At 41.7% G+C, this 23,213-nt stretch overlaps 2 protein-coding genes and 1 non-coding gene across 3 annotated transcripts in view; all 3 read right to left on the bottom strand.

Moving 5' to 3' along the window:
• Positions 1-7,538, bottom strand: part of Maml1 (mastermind like transcriptional coactivator 1) — a 39,582-nt gene extending 32,044 nt beyond the window's left edge. Inside the window, exon 1 of the mRNA XM_085694894.2 lies at positions 6,937-7,538. Coding sequence (XP_085551020.1) covers positions 6,937-7,272 — 336 coding nt within the window. The 5' untranslated portion in view covers positions 7,273-7,538. The remainder of the gene's footprint in view (positions 1-6,936) is intronic.
• Positions 7,539-9,444: 1,906 nt separating this feature from the next.
• The window catches only part of Canx (calnexin), a 32,555-nt gene continuing 18,786 nt past the window's right edge, over positions 9,445-23,213 (bottom strand). Inside the window, exons 5-15 of the mRNA XM_048451514.3 lie at positions 22,866-23,007; positions 22,363-22,444; positions 21,306-21,498; positions 18,967-19,156; positions 17,345-17,458; positions 16,570-16,726; positions 14,659-14,874; positions 13,962-14,081; positions 12,693-12,813; positions 12,484-12,563; positions 9,445-11,649 (exon numbers count right to left, since the gene is read on the bottom strand). Coding sequence (XP_048307471.1) covers positions 11,596-11,649; positions 12,484-12,563; positions 12,693-12,813; positions 13,962-14,081; positions 14,659-14,874; positions 16,570-16,726; positions 17,345-17,458; positions 18,967-19,156; positions 21,306-21,498; positions 22,363-22,444; positions 22,866-23,007 — 1,469 coding nt within the window. The 3' untranslated portion in view covers positions 9,445-11,595. The remainder of the gene's footprint in view (positions 11,650-12,483; positions 12,564-12,692; positions 12,814-13,961; positions 14,082-14,658; positions 14,875-16,569; positions 16,727-17,344; positions 17,459-18,966; positions 19,157-21,305; positions 21,499-22,362; positions 22,445-22,865; positions 23,008-23,213) is intronic.
• On the bottom strand, positions 15,771-15,895 carry LOC125411688 (small nucleolar RNA SNORA76). The gene has a single exon (XR_007235382.1). It is a non-coding gene; the product is annotated as a small nucleolar RNA SNORA76 (small nucleolar RNA).

Raw genomic sequence — 23,213 nt, 5'->3', positions numbered from 1 at the left:
GTGAGCTACTATATGAGTACTGGGACTCAAACCTGGGTCCTCTGCAAAAGCAGTAAGTGTTCTAAATCACTGGGCCTACCCCCTTCCCCAACCATTTTTCTTAAGTCAACTGAAGACTATTCATTTTTCAACATGGTCAAACTACGTAGTCTAGCAATCCAGAACTGTCTTTGCCTTAGGAACTGTTCATCAACCACCAAAATCTTCCACCTGGCACCAAAATGATCTTAAAACAAAACAAAACAAAACAAAACAAAAAAAACAAAAACAAAGGCAGGGGCCAGTGAGATGGTTCAGTAGGTAAAGATACTGTTACCAAGTCTGATAACCCGAGTTGTCCTGGGCACAGCATTGTAGAAAGAGGAAATTGCCATTAAATAAACCCATGTATCCTCCTTCATACAATAAATAAATAAATATAATAAAAATTAAAAATAAAACCTTGAAGCAAAGCCAAATCATATTTCTGTTTCAAGCCCTACCGCTTCCCGTTTTCCAACAAACCTGACTTCTGTCCCTGCTTACCATAACCTAACAGCTACCTACCTGCCAGCCACCCACCTTTCCTCTCACACACAGAAAATTTGTGCAGGTGGGCCTATCTGGAATGTTCTTTCTTAAGACTTTCAGCAAGGCAATGTCCTCCTCTTTGGTCCAAATAAGAACAGAACATCTTGGTAGTGTAGTGGCACACACCTTTAACCCCAGCACTCAGGAGGGAGAGGAAGGTGGATCCATTGAGTTCCAGGCAAACCACGACTACATAGTGAGACCCTGTGTTATAAATAAATAAATACATTTATTTATTTTGAATATGGTTTCACTAAGTTACCCAGGCTGGTTTCAAACTGGAGAACGTCCTTAGAACTTTCTGAGCAGCTGGGCTCATAAGTGCACATCAACACATCTAGGAAGAGTTAACTTTTAAAGTTACTGATCCTTTCTCTCTTGGCAGCTAAGTTTCAATTTGTCTTTTCACTGGTATACGTCTAGTACTGACAGCACTCTGCCCCACACAGTAGCTCAAATACTGTTACATGAACTAAGGGAAACAGGAAGGAGACTGAGACACACACACACACACACACACACACACACACACACACACACACACAGTGAGAACTGGAAAGAAAATCAGAAGAGAGCAGAAGCTAAGAGTCTGTCAGAGGAGGAAGTCAGGAACGATGACTAAGAAGCCACTGAATTTGGCAATACCATCTTTGGTGTACTTTAAGGGGACAGTTTCAAAAAAGTAGGAGGGGTAAACAACAGATAACAGTAGGCTAGTAAGTACAGGTGGGAAGGACGACCACAGAATGTGAGTTGGAGAGTGAGAAACACAAGAGAAAAGACTGAGTGCAGAGTGTTTGCTCTTGTTTTCAAACTAAAGGGACAGGCTCGATGAGAAAGGAAATGATGACTATCACAGGAGAGGGTGGGAGGCCCCGGGGGAAAATGGGATCCTGAAGCCACATCAGTCATCTTTAAAAACAAAAGACTGCCCCGGCCCGCCATGATCACAGTGCAGTAGTTTCTTCATGCTTAGAAAGAATTTTTTTGTTTCTCTGCTTTTTGAGACAGGGTTTCTCTGTAGCCCAGGTTGGACTTGAACTCAGTGATCGGCCTGCCTACGCCTACCAAGTGATGGGATTAAAGGCGGCGCACCACTGCCAGGCCAGGAAGATGTAGTCTTTGAATTAATTTACTGATGTAATTCTCATGTGAATTTCCAGTCTTAGGCAATACACGCTGGGTAACTGGGAGCAGAGAAGTGTGAATCTTTAGAACAAAGAGTGGGGCTTTGGGAGGGGAAGCAATGTACAAATGACAAAGCAACTGGAGCCCAAAAGTGACGATAGGTCAATCAAAGCAAAGTATTCTCTTTTTTGTTTTTCAAGACAGGGTTTCCCCTAAGTAGCCCTGGCTGTCCTGGAACTCACTCTGTAAACTAGGCTGTCCTCAAACTCGAGATCCTCCTGCCTCTGTCTCTCAAGTATTGGGATTAAAGCTGTGCACTACCACAGCCCTGCACAAAGTATCCTTTGTACTACTGATGTAGTGCTTCCCCGTTAATGACAAGTTAAAATGTACACGGTGGTACACACGTTTAATCCCAGCACTCAAGAGGCAAAGGCAGGTGGATCTCTGTGAGTTCCAGGACAGTCTGGTCTGTAGCGAGACCTTGTCTCAAAACAAACAAACAAAAACAAAAACCAGACCAGACCAAACAAACAAAACAAATAAGCTAAATGAGAGGAGTTGCTCATCACTACCTGAGGGAGAGAAGCAGCTTCAGCGGTGAACAGGCTGCAGCAACTCTAACATTTTATCACTGTCAGAACCACTGAGGGTAAGTTCCTCCTGACTTAGTAGCAAAAGTCTAACAAAAGTCCATAGAGAAACTTGGAATAAACCTTTATAACATTTTATTATAGAAATAAACTACCCATGCGAATATAGGAGAGTACTTTCACTCACAGAATGAAAGTTTTTATGAAGTGATGGATAATTTTCTATACTCTAGCAATAAAAAGAAGGCAATCATGCTATTAGGATACTAGTATTTAGGACCAGCAAGATATTTCAGCGAGTAAAGAGACTTGCCTACAACCTTGCAACCCGATTGTTCCTTGAAACTCACATGGCAGGAGAGAACCAACTCCTAAAAGCTGTCCTTTGCTATCTACACTCAAACCGCAGTACACCATCACCCATGCATACACCCCCTCCCAACACACACAAACTGTAGTAAACCACCACCACCTGTGCATACACCCCCCCTCCCAACACCCACAAAAACAAACAAGCAAAGTAGGATACTAGTATTTTTTTTTCTAAGAGCAGATTTCAAAGAAAACCTAACAGGGCTCATTCTTCAAAAGCCAGGATAGAAAAGAGCCTGAAGTATTGTTCCTGACTCATCTCTAACACAGCAGAGCAGTCGGGTCCTTGCTAGGGCGTGTGTGTTCCCATTCTTGCTGGGTGGGTGTGTATGTTATCTTAAGAAAAAACAACATGAAGTAAAGGGGAACACTTCTAGCAATATCTGATCTCGTCACATACAAGGTATGCCAGTTAGGGAACTCTGGCTGTGCAGTGACGGCCTAACAGCTTGACAAAACTGGAAGTGGGTGGGTGGGTGGGGTATATTTAACAGTCCTTCAGGAAAGATGAATGAGATCAAATAAACACACAAGTGTCAAAAAACAGGAATAAGAGGTGTTCTTTTCATCTCGTTGCAAAGCTGTGTTCTTGAGCTGTCAAGATGGCTCAGCTAGTATTGGTGTCTGCCACGAAACCTGAGGACCTGAGTTCAACCCCTGAGGTCCACTTAGTATAAGGAGGGGAGAGCCAACTTCAGCAAGTTATCGTCCAATTCCCACAGGCATGCTGTGGCATGCGCCTACCCACCCACAGGCACTCACATGAAAATTTTTAAAATGTAGTAAGAAAATTCAAGTTGTGCTCTACAAGTCAAAATCCTACAGAGTCAAGGCCTCTTTTCTCTTCTAAAATGGAAACACCAGTTTTCGTAGTGATACCTACCTTCTGGACCCCATCCCCAGGCTGAACAGCTCTGAGTGAAAAGGGTCCTTCCTCCATAAAGAAGAAATCCGCTCTAAAGTTTCAAGTCCGAAGACACTCGGGTCAAGGTTTAACATGGTAACATCAACCTGACATGGCAGGTCAGGTTTCACACTGAAAGGACTTCCTCACTTACTGGTAAGTCAGACTCAAAATGCTTCTGAGACTTTTATTTTCTAGCTAGGCTTGATGATGCACGCCTTTAACCCCAGCACTTGGTAGCCAGAAGTATTAGCTGCATCTCTGCGTTTCAGCCTGGTCTACAGAGTAAGTTCCAAGACAACCAGGGCTACACAGATAAACTGAGCGTCAGGAAAAAAAAAAGGTTTTATATTCAATTTTTTTGAGGGTTGTGCCTAAATGTATGTCTGTACAACACATACGTGCCCAGTATCCTCAGAGGCCAGAAGGGGGCATTAGATCTTCTGGAACTGGAGTTACAGATGGTTAGATGCCACGTGAATGCTGTAAACTAAGCCTGGTTCTCTAGAAGAGAAGCAAGTGCTCTTAATTGCTAAGCCATCTCTTCTGTGTCCCCCTTCCCACCCTTCCTTAGAGATAGGCTTCCCCTACATAGACCTAGCTGGCCTAGCTCACTTTAAACTTGCAGCCATCCTCCTGTCTCTGCTCCTGAGTGCTGGGATCACAGGCATGTACCACCAAGTCTTGCCAGATTTAAGTTCTACCATTTCTTTTAAAAACACTAGATGGGAGCCAGGCAGTGGTGGTGCACTCGGGAGGCAGAGGCAGGCAGATCTCTGTGAGTTTGAGGCTAGCCTGGTCTACAAAGTGAGTCCAGGGCAGACTCCCAAGCTACAAAGAAACCCTGTCTCGAAAAAAACAAACAAACAAACAAAAAAGCAAAAAAAACCAACAAAACAAAAAAAACACTGGATGGGAACTCAAATTTTCTCTAGCAATTCAGAAAAAACATAAAATTATGTAAATTCTAAAATTTTACCACAGATTTAAACAGAAATTCAAACACCATTAATGATCTTTCTAGGAGGTGTTCAAGGCAAGTGCTTATATATGCAAGTATTTATAAAATTATAGTATTATATACTTAATAATTTTTATGTTAATTGGTTTTCCCCCCTGCATGTCTGTGTGAGAGTGGCAGAAGGCCTGGACCTGGAGTTACAGATGGTTGTGAGCTGGCACAAGGGTGCTGGCAATTGAACCTGGATCCTCTGGAAGGGCAGTGTTTTTAACTGCTAGCCATCTCTCCAAAAAGTACGTTTTTCTTTTTTTTTTTTTAAAGCCTTCATGATCTATTTCAATTAGGATGACCACCACTACTCTCAGGAGTCTTTCTGTAGGGTTGGCAGTGTTGTCTGGTGGTAAAGAACTTACACAGTATGGTGGCTTGATGAAAATGCCCCCATAGGTTTATTTGGCACTATTAGTTTGGATTAGGAGAGGCCCTGATGGAGGAAGTGTGTCACTAGGGGTAGGCTTTGGGGCTTTAGATCCTCAAGCCAGGCCCAGTGTCACTCACTTCCTGCTGTCTGCCAATTCAGATGTAGAACTCTCAGCTACCTCTCCAGCACCAGCCATGTCTGCCTGCATGCTGCCATGCTTCCTGCCATGATGATACTGGACTAAACCTCTGAACTGTAAGCCAGTCCCAATTAAACGTTTTTCTTTAAAGAGTTGTCATGATCATGGTGTCTCTTCACAGCAATAGAAACCCTGACTAAAAACACCTAGTAAGTACAAAGTCCTAGGCCCAATTCCCAGGAGGGACTGGGGGAAGAGTTGGGGAAATCTTTCCTTCAAGACTTGTTAGAAAAGACAGCTCATTCAGTTAAGTCATTTTGGGTAAAACACAACCAAGTTCATTATCAATCACTCAACAAATATACAGAAAGCCTAAAATATTTATGGACTCCAAAAGCATACAGTCTACCTGGCAGGACACAGGGTGGCTGAAATAATAGGAGCCTATGCTGAAAACAAACAGCAGAGGTATATTTCATAACTACTGACAGAGGAGGTTCTGGTGGGCTGGGAAGGGCTCTGTGGAGCCTGAGACCCTGCCAGCCATCTTTCAGCTTGTGACATTCCCTACATCCACACTCATTTCTCCTTCCTGCCGGCCTCTGGGCATGAACACCTGACCTCATACTCATCTGACTCCTCCAAGCAACCTCATAAGGAGCCCAGCACAGCCTTGGTTTACAGGTGAGAAAAGTGGGGACAAACAGCCTTGCCCAGCTGGGTCAGAAGCCAGGGATCAGCCTTCTAGTCCAGCAGCAAATGAATGTGGGAAAGACTGAAAACAGTAATTCTGTGGGGGATATGGAAAGAAAGGTTAGGTCAGACTGGTCCCAAAAGCCAACCAGAGACTAAACTTCCTCCCTTCCAGCAACAGAAAGGTTTCTAACATTTCAAGAGGAAGGGTATTAAGTGACTGAAAGTCTAACACCAGTTTTACAATCACCCAGGAAAAAGTATTACAATGGGCCAAGTGAGAGACAATAAAGACATGAATTAGAATTAAAGAACAATTTAAGTGTTGTAAACTTTTACTTTTAAATTACCAAGAATTTATTAGCCCCCCCCCCAGGTTTCCCTTTTCAGGGAGGCAACACCTCTAACTAACAAATCTCAGGATCAGCTACTAAAAAACCAAAGGCCACAACTAACAACTAACGTTATTTCCCCCGTTCAACAACTATTAATATTATCAGAGATTTTTAAAAAGGTTTAGCAGGTTAAAATTGGAACTGTCAATAGTATAGCAAGACTCTCGTTTTCACAAAATTCCAGGGTCCCCTAAAAAAGTAATACTTCTTATGCAACTCAATGAGCAGACCATATAGCTTACTGAAGCTTCCAAAAGCTTTTCAATTTGCCATTCGAAAGCCGTAGGGTACTGTCAACTGAAGGGCGACTTATTTCCATATTAAAGCTCTAAGCCTGCCTACAGCTCCGACCTTCCACAGAGTTAAGGATCCAATCAACATTTGCAGATTAAAGGAGGCCAGGCCTACTGTGCCAGAACGCCCTACATCGTAGGCACCTCCAACGCGGGTCTGGTTAAAGATGAAGTTCTCAACAGTCGGCAATCAAGTTTGGGAGAAAAGCTTATCAGCAACTAAAGTTCTGCCTTTCCGGCCCCGAACTTCACTCAAAAGTCCCCACCGTAGTAACGTTTTCCCAAAGTACACCGCAATGCCACTTCCCGAAGATGACAAGCGCCCAGCTCCCTGCCATGTTAGCCTCCTCCCAGGACCCAGACCCAGAAGTGGGGACGCCCGGGGAAGTTTCCCCGAGGCACGATCCGCGCCGGGAGAAGCGTTTTCGGCAGAAAGGGTTGATGCGGCAGGAGTCTACAGTACTCACCGCAACCGGGCGGCCGTGCTCCGGGCCGTCGGCTGCGTCCAGGCGCGCGGCCGCTGGGGCCGGGGCGGGGGCCGGAGCGGATGCCGGGGCCGGGGCGGCGGCGGGCGGCTGCCGGTGCTTGCCGGCGCGCTTGGCCTTGGCCTGGATGCAGCGCTGGTGCAGGGCGAAGGTGTGCTGGCGTTCGAGCTCCAGGCGCTCGGGAGACACGGCCTCGTAGCGGGCCTCACAGGTGCTGTGGTGGCGCCGGCACAGCTCGATGCGCCGGCGGAGGCGCTCCATGACCGCGCTGTGCCGGGGCAGCGCGAACTCCGCCATGGGGCAGGTGGGCAGCACCATGGGCCGCGGGCGGCGCGGGCCGGGCCCGAGCCTCTCGGCGCCGGCTGGCACTTCTGGCTCCTCCGCTTCTGGCGGCCCCGGTCCGCCTCACGGCCGCGCCATGCCCCGGCGGGCGGTGTAGCGGGTTCGGGCGCGGCGGTGGGTCTTCCTCCGACCCCGCTCGGCCCGACTCCAGGCCAGCGCACGCCGCCCGCCTCAGGCCTTGGCCTGTCCCCGGCACCCCTGCCCCATTGTTTTCCGCGCCGCTGCCGCCGCCATCTTAAAATTGTTTTCGGGGCTTTCGGAAGAGGGCGGGGTCTGGGCCGGCGAATCCTGCGTCACTGCTGATGGACAGCGCTTTGTCCAACCAGACGAAACCCGCTGCCCGAGGGCGGGGGTGACGAGCACGTTAGGGAAGATCGGGTATTTAAACTGAACACTCAGGCGAGAAGGGAAGGGAAGCCCCGAGGCGGGCTCAATGCTGGAGAGTAGACTTGTGACTGACAGCAGCCTATCCAAGAGGAGCCACGTTTTCTCAACACCGCCTCCTGAAGGCAGTCTCTTCCGGGTTCGCGAGGAAAGCGGGGTAAATCCGTGTGGTGGAAGTCGCCAGACCCAGATACCCAAAGCGGTCTACATTTTCAGTCTGCCCACACTATTCCGAGGTCATCCATTTCTGACCTAATTCCTTACATGCAGCTCCATAATTGTTTGAGTGGCCTAGTAGAGGTTTCCCCCATTATAGCTGGCAGATCTATTAGGAATCATTGTTACTGTCAGCAAAATTTCATAATTTGGAGGGAGGGGGAGCGCGAAGCAGTCCTCAGCCTCACTAGCGGAAACCGGAGTTAATTCGATCCCCAGGGGCTTACACTTAAAACCGATCGGTATATAAAACTGAGTGACTCAAACTCCAACCCAAAGACACTAGGTTCCAGTGATGCAACTAGCAAGCAAATGGGCGAAGGAAGCAAGCCGGGAAAAGACCAAAAAATACTCTTAATGGATATTGTCTGCCACAGATGCTGCGAGGCTGTGCACTAGATGACACCACCAGCTCAAACACGTTACTCTTAACCTCTTACAAGGGTTCATGAAAGCTTTATTTTAAAAAGCTAACAGCCAAATGTAGTAGAAAAACAGGAATTTTAAGTTTTATGGTAAAGGAAGTGGGCCACAAAAGTAAATGGTGTCCTGCTTCTTAGCAGTACCCAAACATTCCAATAACAATCAAGTTAAACAAGCAATCTTTTAACTTTCTGTGTGCAGTGCTGTAGGGTTGAATCCAGGGCATTAAGCATACAACGCCATTACCACTTACTACACACCCAGTCATGAAATTTTGAGACGTGTCAAGTACCCCAGATTGGCCTTAAAGAATTGTCGCTGACCTTACTTATTCTGCTTCTGCATTCTGAGGGCTGGGATTACAGGGTGCACCATTATGACCAGCTAGAAATACGAAGTTGTCAGAAGCACTACATACACTATGTATAATGTATCAATTCAGGAAGCGATCTAAAACCTTAAAAAACACAAAATATCTTCAGTATGACTTTCAATAATCTCAAATATCGAGCCAAAGCAAAGATTATCCCCCCACCCTTTTTAGTTTTTCAAGACAGGATTTCTCTGTCTAACAGACCTAGCTGTCCTGGTGTAGAGCAGGCTGGCCTTGAACTCATAGAGATCTGCCTGCCTCTTGTCTCCCCAACGCTGGGACTAAAGGTGTATGCCACCGCAACTGGCACAAAGGTTATTTTCTAATAAAAACATGAAAATAGTTTCCATGCATCTTAAAAATTATCTTAGAAGGAGAGGATATAGTTCAGTGGTAACACAGCAGTTCAAATCTCAGCACTGAAAGAAAAAAAACATAAAAAAGGCTCTGTGTTTGAACTGTTGTCCATTTTACACAATGATATGACTAAACCATTACTGGACAGAGGAAGTTAAATACAAGACTGAACTAAACTCTTCTATAATAGCCAATGAAAGATCAAACCATATTCAAACAGTAAAACACATCTAAGTTTATCATGAAGTCCACTCAAAAGCAGACTTACAGGGCTTTAATGTAACACCATGTAGTAACACAACAATGTGAAAGTGAAGAGTACTTTGTGGACAAGAAACAGAAGACCACAGCTTAAGACATGGGCATTTTACAACAATGCAACAAGGAATCCAGCATAGAATATCAGAATGTAAGAGTTTATTGTTATTATTTTTATTCAGTGCCAGAGAATAAAACCTATGGCGCTTTGCGCATGCTTGACAGTTCTACCTACTGAGCTATATAACACCAGTCCAGTAAGCTTTTTGTAAGATGACTGCTGGTCATTCATTAATGTGTCAGACACTTAAGGAGCAAGAGGGTCCCAGAAAGGCAATGACACCACCAATGATATAAAAGAAATCTGTCATTTTACAGCCTGGGTGAAATAAAGTAGGTATGAAACATGTCAATGCGGAATGACTAAACAGATAAACAGATTTCTAAAAAGCAATCATCGCCATGTTTGCTACAAGGAGAAACCTGCAGACATGTATTCATTTCTTGCTAGTAACTGTTTATTTCACTCTATACAATTTGGTAACATCTGCTACATAGCTATGGTACCGTGACCACAAACAACAGATGGGGATAAAGCACTGAACAGCAAGAAAAATGCATTCCACCCTCAAAAGAAATGAAATGAACCAGTGTTTAAAAAGACAACAAATAACACAGCCTTCATCCATTACAAATATATTTTCTTTCCCAGTATCTCCCCAATATAAACACTGTGGAGTGTTTATATATATTCAGTGCAAGGAACAGTATCATCGGTACAATTGGAACGCCTCTGGAGAAAGAATAAACTTGAAACATCTGTTTCTGAATACATTTCAGTGTGGTATAATAATATTATCATCACACTATAGTGATGCGGGAGAGGCTCTTCTAGCACCCATCTGCATTCCACATGAAAAACAACTCTAAATTCACTTTAAAAAATTCTTCAAGCCACAATAAAAAAAAATTTTGAACAGGACTGCTTTATTGTGTGAATTTTAAGACACAACTGTTACATGAACTGCAAATGAAGATTTTAAATATCCTACAAAAGTCAAATAACTCATGCTATGTGTCAATTCTCCCATAAACACTTTTAGCCTATGTTCAATTACAGTTAATTCTGAATTGGCCCACCTCTGGATTAGACTTTCTAAAGTCTACACAGAGTAAAAGAAATAGACACTAATGAAGTCTGTAATCTATCCTGTAGTTGGACCCTGGAAAGGTATGGGCCTGCTTAAAATAAGAAACAGATGTAATCACAGTAAAGCTAACACTATGCAGGAGCTTATAATTTTCAGCAACGAACTGCAAGCTGCACTGTGAAGAAAATGCATAGCAGAGAAAGCTGGGGACTGAGGAGACCCGTGAGGAAAACAGTGTCAACACAGTGGAACAAGTGATGAAATTGTCTACTGAGGCACCACCAGCATTCCTTAAAAAGCCTTGAGTTCCAGAGGTCACACGCTGTCTGGCCTCCTGTGTGGGAAGTACAGTGTGAACTGCCGCATTAAGCCAGCTCCTCTCCTCTGCAAAGCTGTCTGTGAATGGAGCAGTCGCAAGGACAACACAACACTGCACTTTATGATCTGACCAACACCAAGTGAAAAGTCTCCTTTTAGTTCTTTTTGGGTCTATTCAATACAACTTAAAGGGAACTTTGATATAAATTTGGGCTTCCATCCAATTCCTCTCTTATATCCTTAGGAGGAATTAAGTAATGGAAGCACACAAAACAAGATTATAATCACAAATGACTACACTTGAACGTGATTACAATTTTAGGGACAGAAAGACACGTGAATGCTTTAATACCAAACTTAAAAAAAATTGTTATAAAAACTGCAATCCATTCCCCCTAGCATTCCTAATGTTGGTGTTATTTCTGCATGAACAGATTAATATATTAAATTAAGCCAAGATTTTAAACTGGCAAAAATTCTATCAAAAAAAAAAAAACAGAAAAAAAGAAAACAAGGGGAGGGAGAAACCCAAAGATTTTAAAAACATCAAAACAAAAACACAAGTTAGTTGCTTCATGTTACATTTCACAACCATTATTATGTTAAATGTTCTTTTCTACAGAAATAGGGTCCTTTACAACTGCAATTATTTACTGCTAGATGTTTAAAATTACAGACTAGTATCCACTGGAACCTGTAGATGGTGGCATCTTGAGGTTTTCTGAGTTCCCACCTAAGGTATACCAGGCCCTTCTCCTAGGACCATACTTGCAGGGGGAAGGGAGGGAGGATATCACAGATCAAGTTCTTAAGATTGTTTCACTCTCTTCGTGGCTTTCTGTTTCTTGGTGATCTGTTCAAAATTTCATCCTCCTATTTAGATGAAAAGAAGAGAAGTTCACCATATAATTAGCATATTTAAAAACAAACTTTTTGCCAAATTTCCATAACCATTTAACTCACAATTGGGGAAAAACAGGAGGAAAAGTATACTGGTTTAGGTAGTGGGATTATAGACATCATCCAATTTTAGACTTTTTTCCAAAAGCATGTACTTTTCTCAAACCTATCAACAATTTCATTCATTTGGGAGGGGCATTATTTGTTCTTATATTATGAGTATTTGCCTGGATGTGTATCCACACTGCATACCCTTGGAGCCAGAAGAGGGCACTAGATTCAGACAGTTGTGAGCCACCATGTAAGTGCCAACAACTGAACCCAGATGCTCTTAAGAGCACCTACAGTACCACATAAAATAAGTAGGGTGGAACATGCACCAACAATACCAGACATGAAGGAAGAAAGGTCAGAAGTTCAGTATTATCCTTGATTACAGAGTTCAATGTCAGCATGGGCTATATGAAACCCTATCTCAAAAAGTTTAAAACGTAGTGGTATGCAAGAAATACCTTTAAGGAAACACCGAAGGAAACACCGAGGAGACATAAATGTCACAGGACTGTTAAACTCAATACTCCCCTCTCAAAAAGCATATTTTTCTCTCCCAACTTCTACATATTACAAACAAACAAACAAGCAAATAAAATAAAGTTTCCACACAGAAAAATACCTTTTGAGATCAAATAAAATCCTCTGGCATCTTCAAGCACTCGCACTCACATACACCCCCCACACTAATTTTAAAAAACCCACTTAATAAATATACTCTCAGCTTACATGGCTGGAGGTATTAGCCCCCTTTACCTCTGCTGTAGGTTTTCTATCTTCCTCATCTTGACTGCCACTGCCACCATCTTCTTCAGCATCACTTTTCTGTTTCTCTTCTAAGACAGAAAATAAAACAAATGAACAAACCTTCACATCTGGCTTTGACAATAATGAGCATAAAAACATCTTTCCTGAAACATGTTTTGTTAGTCAGGATTTAGGACAGAGTTCTCGGCACCACTCACCAAGTTTCTCTTCTTCTTCCTCTTCATCCCCCTTGTTCTTCTCTTCTTCCTTCCCTTCTTCCTCCTTCACATCTGGCTGGGGAGCATCTGTCTTCTTGTACTCCATAGCACTGGACTGTTTCTGAAATGTTACGAAGTGCAAGAACCATGTTTATGTCGTCACAAATGTATTACCCCTCAATTCCTAAATGTCTGTGGGCAAAATATGTCCAAGGCTGTGTACAGGGTAGATATGCAGAAACGTGAAAGATACAATTCTAATTTATTTTTTTTATCGGAGGGAAAATGAGGGAAGCAGAGCGAGAGCGGTACCAAAATAAACAATTAAGAACAAAAGTTCAGGCAGGAAGTCCAGGCCTAGCTTGTCGAGTTGACTCCAGACACAGATACTCCCAAGAGTGGTGAAGGTAAGGTTGGAAAGAGACCTTTGAATCTGACAGAGTGCCATATATACAGGTCCAATCCTAAGTTACAAAACAGTGTGTAACAAGGTCTGAATAATAAAAATACTGAAGCTTTAAAATCTGCATGTACAGTTTGAAGAAGCATTGCTTTGAGAGAGTGAAAGCACGGAGGGAGAAAAGCATGAATAACTACAGGTCAAATAACAAAAAGAATAAAATAACATCAGGAGAAAAACATCGTGCCCAGAAGGCTGATCTCATATCTAAGTTGTTCCTTTTTTCTCTAAAAGGAACATTAAGAACAGTAGAACAGAGTGACAAACTCTGTTGTCTGAGCACAATGGGCACTGAGAAATGGTGGCTAAGCTTTTACAAGTCAATACAACCATGGTCTACTTGCGAGAGAGGGGAGCCAGGCAAGGAGGACTAAATGCCAGCCCTGCCCAGTGTCCCTACATCCTATCCCAGGTTTGCCTATATGTCCTGATTGTGCAGAATAAAATGCTCACCCCATTAGTAGGGTGCTATTTTGAGTTGAATGCTGTTGTTTGTCACACTCAAGAGTTTGTTTTAATTTTAAATAAAGGTTTCTATTTTACTTTTTTTATTGTTATTTAAGGTGGTCAGAGGACCTGTGCTAGAGCAGCCTCCTTTGAAGTCTGGCAGAGATAGAAGTGTGACCTCCACTGGCTCAAACCCAAAAGTAAACTTGTTTTCTTTAAAAAAAAAAAAAAAGTCAATGCAAAATAATAATCAAGTACTTATCAAACAGCTACTAAAGAAAATCTCAGTCAATACAATGTTAGTTATTTTTCATTAACATCAAAGAGCTCATTCTAAAAGTAGCTCTAAAGAGGCATCCTACCTTTCCAGAACAACAGAAGAGGATCACAAGGAACACTGGCAAAGCTACAGTCAGAATGTAGACCACCCATAGCCATGGACGCTCTTCAGCTGCTTCCAGCATCTGCCCCACTACACCTGGCTGAAAAACAAAACAGTAATTCAGAGAACTGGCTTTTGATACCAAATACAGGCTAGACTGATTGTTCCATGTTTACTCAAGGCATGGTGTGCAACTTAAATTGTTTCCTTTTCAAAGTCAAACTAAGATACACATAAGGAAAATAGAAAAAAGCCCCCATTTTCCTGTCTTGCCATCATGAGGTTTCACCTTCATAGACACAGCAAAAGGTGGCTTGCAATAACCGCAAAAAGGTCTCTTAAGAAACAGAGATGAAGAATGTACTGTCTTCATACCAGCTCTTTGGCCCTTCAAATCCCAGCTCAGTCACACTATTAGTTACTTGAAAATTCCATACAAGGAGTAAACTAAGATTCAGCAATGTTAATGCACTAAAGCATACTTAAATGGTAAACACGCACACACACTGCACATACATACAGGACTCTGAAGTCAGAATATGAGACTAATAGATCAGGTCTAAATACTAAACAAAACAAAACAAAACATACAAACAAACAAAAAACCCTGCTTTTCACCAAACAACCAGTTCCCCCCAGAAGCAAATACAAATGTACAATAGTAAACATTCACTAACCTCAGCAGCCCCATCAGCAGCTTTCTTCAGGCCCCACCCATCATTGGCCCAATCGTCAACTACTCTGCGGTCACCACTAATAATAAAGTTGTCAAAAAAAATGTCGGAAGTCATGGACCAGAGCTCCAAGCCAATAGCACTGAAAGGAGTCATCTTAAAAGGTTCCAGGTCTTCAAAGAAATCTGGATTTGGTATTTTCCTTGGTTTCCAGACTCCCTAGTTTTTGTGTGTGTAGTTTTTTTTTTGGTGGGGGGGGTAGAAAAAAGAAGTTTCAAAACATCATTTCAGACAGAAATAAAAAAGAAAATCTGTAAGACTCATTTTGCATGTTCAACGGAGATAATCATTAACTTTATCAAATTTAAACAAACAGCAGAACAATAAACGCTAATGATGTTTTTATACTCTGATCTCTGGATTCCACCTAACTCAATTTCCAACCTCCAGATCTTGTTCTGAACCAACCCATGGTGGCTCTGTGCAGCCCACTCCAACCTTATCAAGTGTTGGTGGAACGTAGTCAGTAAAGCCATTTCCCAGAGGTGATTTAAAATAAAATTTATAGACTTCAACTGTAATTTACCTCTAAATAATAACTAAAAAAGTACTGACTACAAACATCCTGACACATGTGTAACAATGATTTTAGCTGTGATGACTCTCAAACAGTGATGGCTAGGGATGTGGTTCAGAGGTACAGAGCTTGCCTAGCATGCTTGAGACACTGGATTCGGTCTCAATACTAATCCTCAACAAAACAACCCACCAGGTGGCTGTCTACAGAATAATTGTTAAATGTCAATTTGGTTTGGTTTTGTTAAATAAGGTTTCACAAAGCCCAGGACAGCCTCAAACTACTCCTGATTCTCCTAATTATAGCTGAAGTCAACCTTCAACTCCTGGTCCTCATACCGATAACCAAGTGTTAGAATTATAGGCATGTACTGACATATCCAGACATCTAAATGGCAAGCCCAAGTACAATTTTTATTTCATCTTGGTTATCTAAATGTACAACTAAAAACATTTTTACAATAGAAAAGCACACACAGTATACGTATACAGATGTAGCTAGCTACATCTTTTTTCTTTTCTTTTCTTTTCTTAAATCTATCTGTAGCTAGCAGTTAAAAGGACCGCCCGCGATGGGCAGGCGGCCCCAGTTATGTGCTAGCAATGATATGGCGCCGCAGCGTAACCCAGGCGCCACGTGGCGCCGGGGGCTCAAAGGCAGCGCGTGTAGCTAGCTACATCTTAAAGTCTAAGTGGAAATGAATGATTATAGTTTTCTTTGCTTGGAAACTAAAGCCAAATAAAAATCTGAATAGATACATTCCCAGAAAACAGCTGAGGCTTCACAACTGCACTATACATATTCCAATCACTTCACGTGCCATCTGTCTTTTGGCAGGTGAAGAAAACCAATGAGACCAAGCAATGAGCTGACTTTACACGGCAAGATCTAACTCCCATCACAATTCCCTTATAGCCATTCTAACATCTGGATCCTGTGGTTGAAGCAACCCTGACACTTGACAATAGGGCATGTAAGTTCTTCTACCCCACACTTATTCATTCATTCATTTATTTGTTTGTTTATGGTTTTTCAAGGCAAGGTTTCTGCCTCTGCCTCCGCAAATGCTGGGATTAAAGGTATTAAAGGCATGTACCACCTCTGCTTGGCTTCTATTTTCATTTTTAAACAAAAGTTACATAGCAATTGTGAACACTTTTCTCTGCTGTTTTAGGTTTTATGTTTAGCCTATTATATAAATCTCTCATATTGACTTTCTCTTCTTGATTCAACATCTTGAATATAATCATCAAACCTGCTATCTTCACTACTGCTCAAGTTTCTACCCAGATAGAAACAAATTAATAAAAACAACTAAATCATCAAGAGGCACAAACCTGGTAGTTAGGATTGTCAATCATGGGAGGTTTCCATTTACCCTTATAATTGGGGTTGTCAATCACAGGTCGCTGCCAGACACCACACCCAGGGGCTGACTCACATTTAGGGTTGGCAATCTGAGGAGCCTCCCACTCTCCATCCATATCCTCATCCCTGTGGACGTAAAACAAGTTACAAGCGAAGAGCCAGCCCTATGCTCTCAAGATGCTGCTGGAGCTGTAAGAGCAGCAAACTACAGAACAGTACCTCATTTCTCATTTCCAGTAGCAATAATGTTTCATAAAAGATCAATCTTGTTTTTACACAATGAAATTTAGTAGTTTGTAGGTCTCTAATAAACTTGGGTATTTGGCTGTACTTATTGCCTTTTGGGGGTGGGATAGGGAGGTTGAGACAGGATTTTTCTGTGTAGTCCTGGCTGTTGAGGAATTCTCTGTAGATCAGGCTGGCCTTGAACTCAAAGCTCTGACTGCTTCTGAGTGCTGAGATTAAAGTGTGCACCAACACACCTGGGTTCTTTTCCCTTGCTTCCTTGTGTGTGTGTGTGTGCGCGTGCGTATTTATCATTTTATTTATTTACTCATGTTTTTCCAAGACAGAAGGATTCTAGGTATAACAGACAACCCTGGCTGGCCTCAAATCTCATCGATATCTGCCTGCCTCTGCCTCCCCAGTGCTGTGATCAAAGGTTTACAACATCACGTCCATAGCTATTGCTTTTAATTTAAAACAAAACAACAGGTTATTCTAAAAGCAAACTCCAGTGCTCACCAGTCCTCTGGTTTGTCCGCATCGGGGTCTGGGATATATTCAGGCTCATCATCTAGCCAGCCTTCAGGCTTTGTGGCCTCTTCATCTGGAATTTTAGCAGGGGCATCCTCATCCCTTAAACAAAACAGAAAACACCAGCTATGACAACGCTGATTAGAGACGCAAAGCAGTCAATGTTGTCTCTTAGAAAACTGAACTAATTCAACCTAGAAAATATTTGTAAATCATGCATCTGAACCTACTGAAACTCAACTGAAAACAGCAGTCAAAGATCATGTAGACATTTCTTTACTGGAACTATAGGAATAATCAAGAATCAGAGGAAAAGATGCTCAACATACAAATAAACACAAATTTAAAATTAGCTGGGTGTGGTTGTGCACACCTATAATCGAGCACTTGGGAGGCAGATAGATCCCTGTTAGTTTGAGGCTATCCTGGTCTACACAGTAGGTTCCAGGTCAGCTAGGGTTATATGATAAGATTCTGTCTCAAAAATAAATTTCAAGAAATATTTTATTAAACGAACAAACACAAAATACTCAAAAAGCAAAAAAAAAAAAAAAAAAAAGAAAAAGAAAAGAAAAGAAAAGAAAAAACACATGAGAGCTGGAGAGATGGCTCATTGGTTAAGAACATTGGCTGTTTTTCCAGAAGACCCGGGTTCAATTCCCAGCACCCACAAAGCAGCTCAAAACTGTCTGTATCTTTAATTGTACCTTCAATTCTAGGGAACCTGACACCTTCATACAGACATGCATGCAGGCAAAGCATCAATGTACACACACAAAAAATATCAATTAAAAAATTCAGAATGTTAGCTTTACATGTGGATGTAGTAGAGTATCACTCAGTAACACAGCACACATTTAGTAAGTATGTGAAGACCCTGGGTTCAATCCCTAGGACAAGAACTCAGTAAAAAACAGTAGGAAAGAAGCACTGGAATGGCTGGATCAAGAGACTGCCACAAGCCAACTGTCAGAGCAAAGAAACCACAACAATTTTAGCATCCTGTAGTTTATAAAATGGTGAGATAATTTATATTATCACTACTGGGTTCTTTCCCACCACAGTAATTGGTACTCTCCTCCCCATAATAATTACATAAATTCCCCCTTCTCTTCTTGCAACTGGACACAAGGTCTTACTTTGTAGTCCAAACTAGCTTCTGTTAGGATCCAGGCATTATATTGGCCTGCCTTCTGTCAGTTTGCAGGATGTGTCCACTGGCATTTAGGCAAATACCTAGCCCAGGGGCCCTACAGCTGTCATGCATTGCGTGGCTACGTCATGTGGCTGCATAGGGATCTGTATGCATGCACAAAGGGTCCCTTACAAGCAAGTTCCACCTGCCCCTCACTCTTACTCACCACTTCTAGTTTAGTGTCACACCTCCCCTTCACCTCCCTATCAATAAACGCCCACATGGGTTTATTGTATATTGTGTTTTGTTCTCTCTCTGCCACTGCAGGGAGACAACTACAGCTTCACCTTACAATATTACTTCTGCCTTAGCCTCCTGAATACTCAGATTTCATTCAACCAACATTTAGATGTTCAAGCTATGTGGAATACACAAACTATTTGCTAATACTCAATGACGGAGCGCCAAGATTTACCAGTCATCTGGCTTGACAGCATCTGGATCTGGTATTTTGGGCCTTTCATCCCAATCCTCAGGCTTCCGGTCTTCTGGGTCCTCAATTTCACGTGATGGGTTTACAGCAGGAGTCATGTCGTTTAGCAGATTTCCACTGTTCACAACAGACTGGTCAACTAATATTTCAAAACTATTGTCTGGGTTCAAGACTGAAAAGAAGTTTAAATGCAATTAAAAAGTTGACTTAACCACTCATCCCAACATTCCCATCGATCCAACCCAACAGATCATGTCTTCTAGAGAAAGAACCAGTGAGTAGTCATGGACAAAGAGCTCAGGGTAAGAATGCTTGTCTAGTATTTATTTAACAATTTAATAATAATAGTAATTATTATTATTTAACTATTAAAGTAAAAGAGCTGGATTAATAGTTCAGAGGTTAAGAGAGCTCTCACTGCTCTTCCAGTGGACCAGCATTTAACTCCAATAGCTACATGGCTGCTCACAACGTTCTATAACTTCAGTAGCAAAGGATATGACAACATTTTCTGGTTTCTATGGGCACTAAGCACACATATGGTGCATAAACATGCATTGAGGAAAAACACCCATACACATAAATAATAACTAAATAATAACTAATAGAAATAAGTAAGGGGCTGGAGAGATGATGGTTCAGTGGATAAAAACTTGGGTTGCTCTTCCAAAGGATCCAGGTTTGGTTCATAACACCCACATAGTAAGGTAGCTCACACTGTAACTTCAGTTCCAGGTCTAGTCAACACCCTCTTTTGAGCTCTGAGGGCACAGCATGCACACGATGCACATACATACACACAGGCAAAACACCCATATACATAAAATTAAAACTTAAAAAGTTGGAAATTTTATGACATTAGGCCAGACGTGGTAGTGCATTTCTCTAAGACAAGCACATGCTAGACAACCCAGGTTTGAGGCTAGGATAGGTTATGTAGCAAGACCCTGTCTCAAAAAATAATAATAAAAAAAAAACCAAAAAAGCAAACAAAAAAAACTTGTTGGGCATGGTGGCACATTTCTGTGATCTTAGCACCTGGGTGATAAGCAGGGTCATCAAAGTCATTCTCAGCTACCCAGGAAGTCTGAGGTCAGTCTGAGCAACAACCCCCCCTCCAAAAAAAAAGGCCAGGTGTAATAGCATGTGCCTTTAATCCTAACACTTGGGAGGCAGAGACAGTTGGATCTCTGTGAGTCTGAGGGTAAGCTGGTCTACATAATGAGTTCGCAGACAGCTAGAGCTGCAGAGTGAAACACTGTCTCAAAACAACCACAACAAAAAGAAATAAAGGAAGGAAGGAAAGAAAAGAAGGAAGAAAGGGCTGGTGAAATGACAGATCAGCATATAAAGGCGCTTGCTATACAATCCCAATTAGATTCCAATAACCCACATTAGGGCTGGAGAGAAAACAAACAACCACAACCCACAAAGGTCTTCGATGATAGAATCCAGAAAAATGGCTCAGTGGTTAAGAGCAGTATTTGGGAGGGAGAGGCAGGAGGATCTCTGAATTTTAGGACAGCCTGGGGTCCACAGGAAAATACTGTCTCAAAAACCAAAAACAAAAAATTTTTCTCAGATTGTAAAAACATCATAACTTGTTGATTGATGTAGTGAAGAAATCTTAACTCCTATTGCTATATAAAAGAACAGAAGACAATCTGCTCTACAACTTTGTAGTTCAAATGCTTACATGCAACACACTACATATGAAAAAGAAACTAGCTCACCTACAGGTATTAAATATTGGAAAACTAGTATTTCATTATAATTTTAATGTAATAATTTGGGAAGTTTTCAGTCATTAGCAGTTCTAGTGCAATTTCAGGTACAACTGGAAACTTCCATTCTAACACAGACCATGTAAGTGAACACTCCCACACTCTGGCCAGTACCCATGAAGGGAGCTCTCTAAAACTGACCTCATTTTTTTCCTTCTCAGCACACTGGACTGGGACCCTCAGCATAGTCTTTCATATTTCTGGTATTAGCACATATTTTCTCTCTGTACTAACCCTGTGACTGTGTAAGTTGTTAATTTACACACATGACATCGAGACCTTCTCAGTCACCATACATTTTCTCCTCTCCAAATTCTCCTTTGAGCCCATAAGCAGTTTAGTAGTTTCCTGGTGAGTGGGAGCATAGTCTGTTATCCACTTTCATTGGAAGGTAATAGACAGGGTCTTTCCCAAAGACTTTTTATACAGAAACGGCTTAATTGTAAGCATCAGTATTCTTCAAGTCTGCACACTTCACATTAACCAGATGATAAGTATACAATGTCTTATACCCCCCAAACAGCTGGTTTTTCTTACTTAATGTGTAAAGGTGTGTTTTCTTGTCAGTGAAATAGGTCTTCAGATCTGCATCTGGCCTCTTAGCATGCTTTTCTTCATATACACCTGTCTTGGGGTTTTTGTGGCGAAAGATGAAGTGCAGTTTGTAGTCCTCTCCACATTTATCTGGACCAAACATAATAGTATAGGGAGTCTTGTCGTGGAACTGATCCTTAAGACACAAAGGTGGAGTGCTTTAATAACTCTAGTCAAAAAATTCAAAAAGCAATCTTTGAAAAGTATATAATACTTCCTCATCATAAAACTCCATACAAGGGGCAGAGAGATGGCTTAGAGGTGAAGAGCACCGGCTGCTCTTCCAGAATACAGGTTCAATTCCCAGCACCCATGTAGCATCTCACAACTGTCTGTAATCCAACTCAATGATTTGACACCTTCATACAGGTAAAACACCAATGCACTAAAAACATAAAAAAAAAACCTCCATACAAATTAGCCTATTAAAGAAAACCTCAAGGTTTTACAGAGCTTTTTCCAATAAAAATGAAAAATAAAACTAGCAATCACCACAAATATTAAAATGCTTAAGAAAACAAAGTTACATGCATTTAAGTTTCTTTCAAAAACAAGAAATAATTGTGAGAAAACAGAAAATTGCCAGGACATGGCTTTAATCCCTAAGGGAGAGGCAGATGGATCTCTGTGAGAGTTCAAGGCCTGCTATGTCTACACAGAAAGTTCCAAACCTGCCAGGGATACACAGCGAGACCCTGTGTCAAAATAAAATAAAACCACAAAACAAACAAACAAACAAACAAACAACCCCTAAAGATTCCAGTTAATAAACCAGAGATAAAATACAGCTAGAGCTTCAATAGTCACCTTTTCAAGTCACAAGTCCATCAGTATCAAGCCTCCATGCCTCAACAGCAGAACAGCCTTTATTTTCAGAGGTCTTATAAACTTTTCTCTTTTTTTTAAAATGATGGAAATTGAACCCAGGGCCCTATGGTAGGCCCCTACCCTACCACTGAGCTCTTAAAACACATTTTATATAAGCAGACAGAGTACCTACCAAGTTGAGTTCTGAGGTCTTGGAAAGCAGCTTCACATAGGCTCCACCACACTCTATTCCATTCTGAAAATTAACCTCATACCTAGTTTCAGAGAGAAAAAGCAAAAAATTTCCTTGACATTTTGAAGAATTTCCTAATTGATTTATCCCCAGCCTGGTCAAGTTTTATCACAGGTCATATGATTAGCTCCACACAAAGGATTTGATCCTTTACTGTTTTCATGTGGCCACTCAATCATTAAAAAAAAATTAATCCTTAATGCAAATTCCAGACATTTGCTTGCTATCAAGAGGGTAAACAATCAAGACTGTTTTGAAGTAACTTGCTAAGCAGTTAAAAACAAACCACTCAACATGTTCGAATTTACACAAAATTCCTACTATAATTTACACAAAATTCCTACTATAAACAATTCATGGGTTTTTTAGTGCATGTTAAATTTTAAATCATCAACTGAGATTACAGTTTCTAAATAACTCTATCAAGAAGTCACTGAACTTACTGAACAATGAGAGGCTTAGTATCAAACAGGAAGGGCTTGTTCAGTTTAGCAGAGATGGCATGATGCTTGGCCCGAGACATCAGTATAAGTCCTTTATCACCTGGAAGCTTTGTGTCCTTCATTTCATCTACCTCCCACTTACCTAAAAGACAATACAAAAAGGTTCTCCACTGTTACCCATACCATTACTTTTAAATGGTAATAACCTAAATCCCAGGCTGTATAAGTATCGCAATGACCCATGTTTATATACCATGATATTTACCTGTAAGCTGAGCTACTATAGAGCGCATGTATAGCTGTCAAATGGTAGCACATGGTTTGGAAATAACTGTAACTTATTCATTA

This window comes from Myodes glareolus, chromosome 9 (genome assembly GCF_982192425.1).
Source record: "Myodes glareolus chromosome 9, mMyoGla1.1, whole genome shotgun sequence".
In the NCBI taxonomy this organism is placed as follows: domain Eukaryota; kingdom Metazoa; phylum Chordata; class Mammalia; order Rodentia; family Cricetidae; genus Myodes; species Myodes glareolus.
This window is presented reverse-complemented; position numbering and strand designations above follow the sequence as displayed.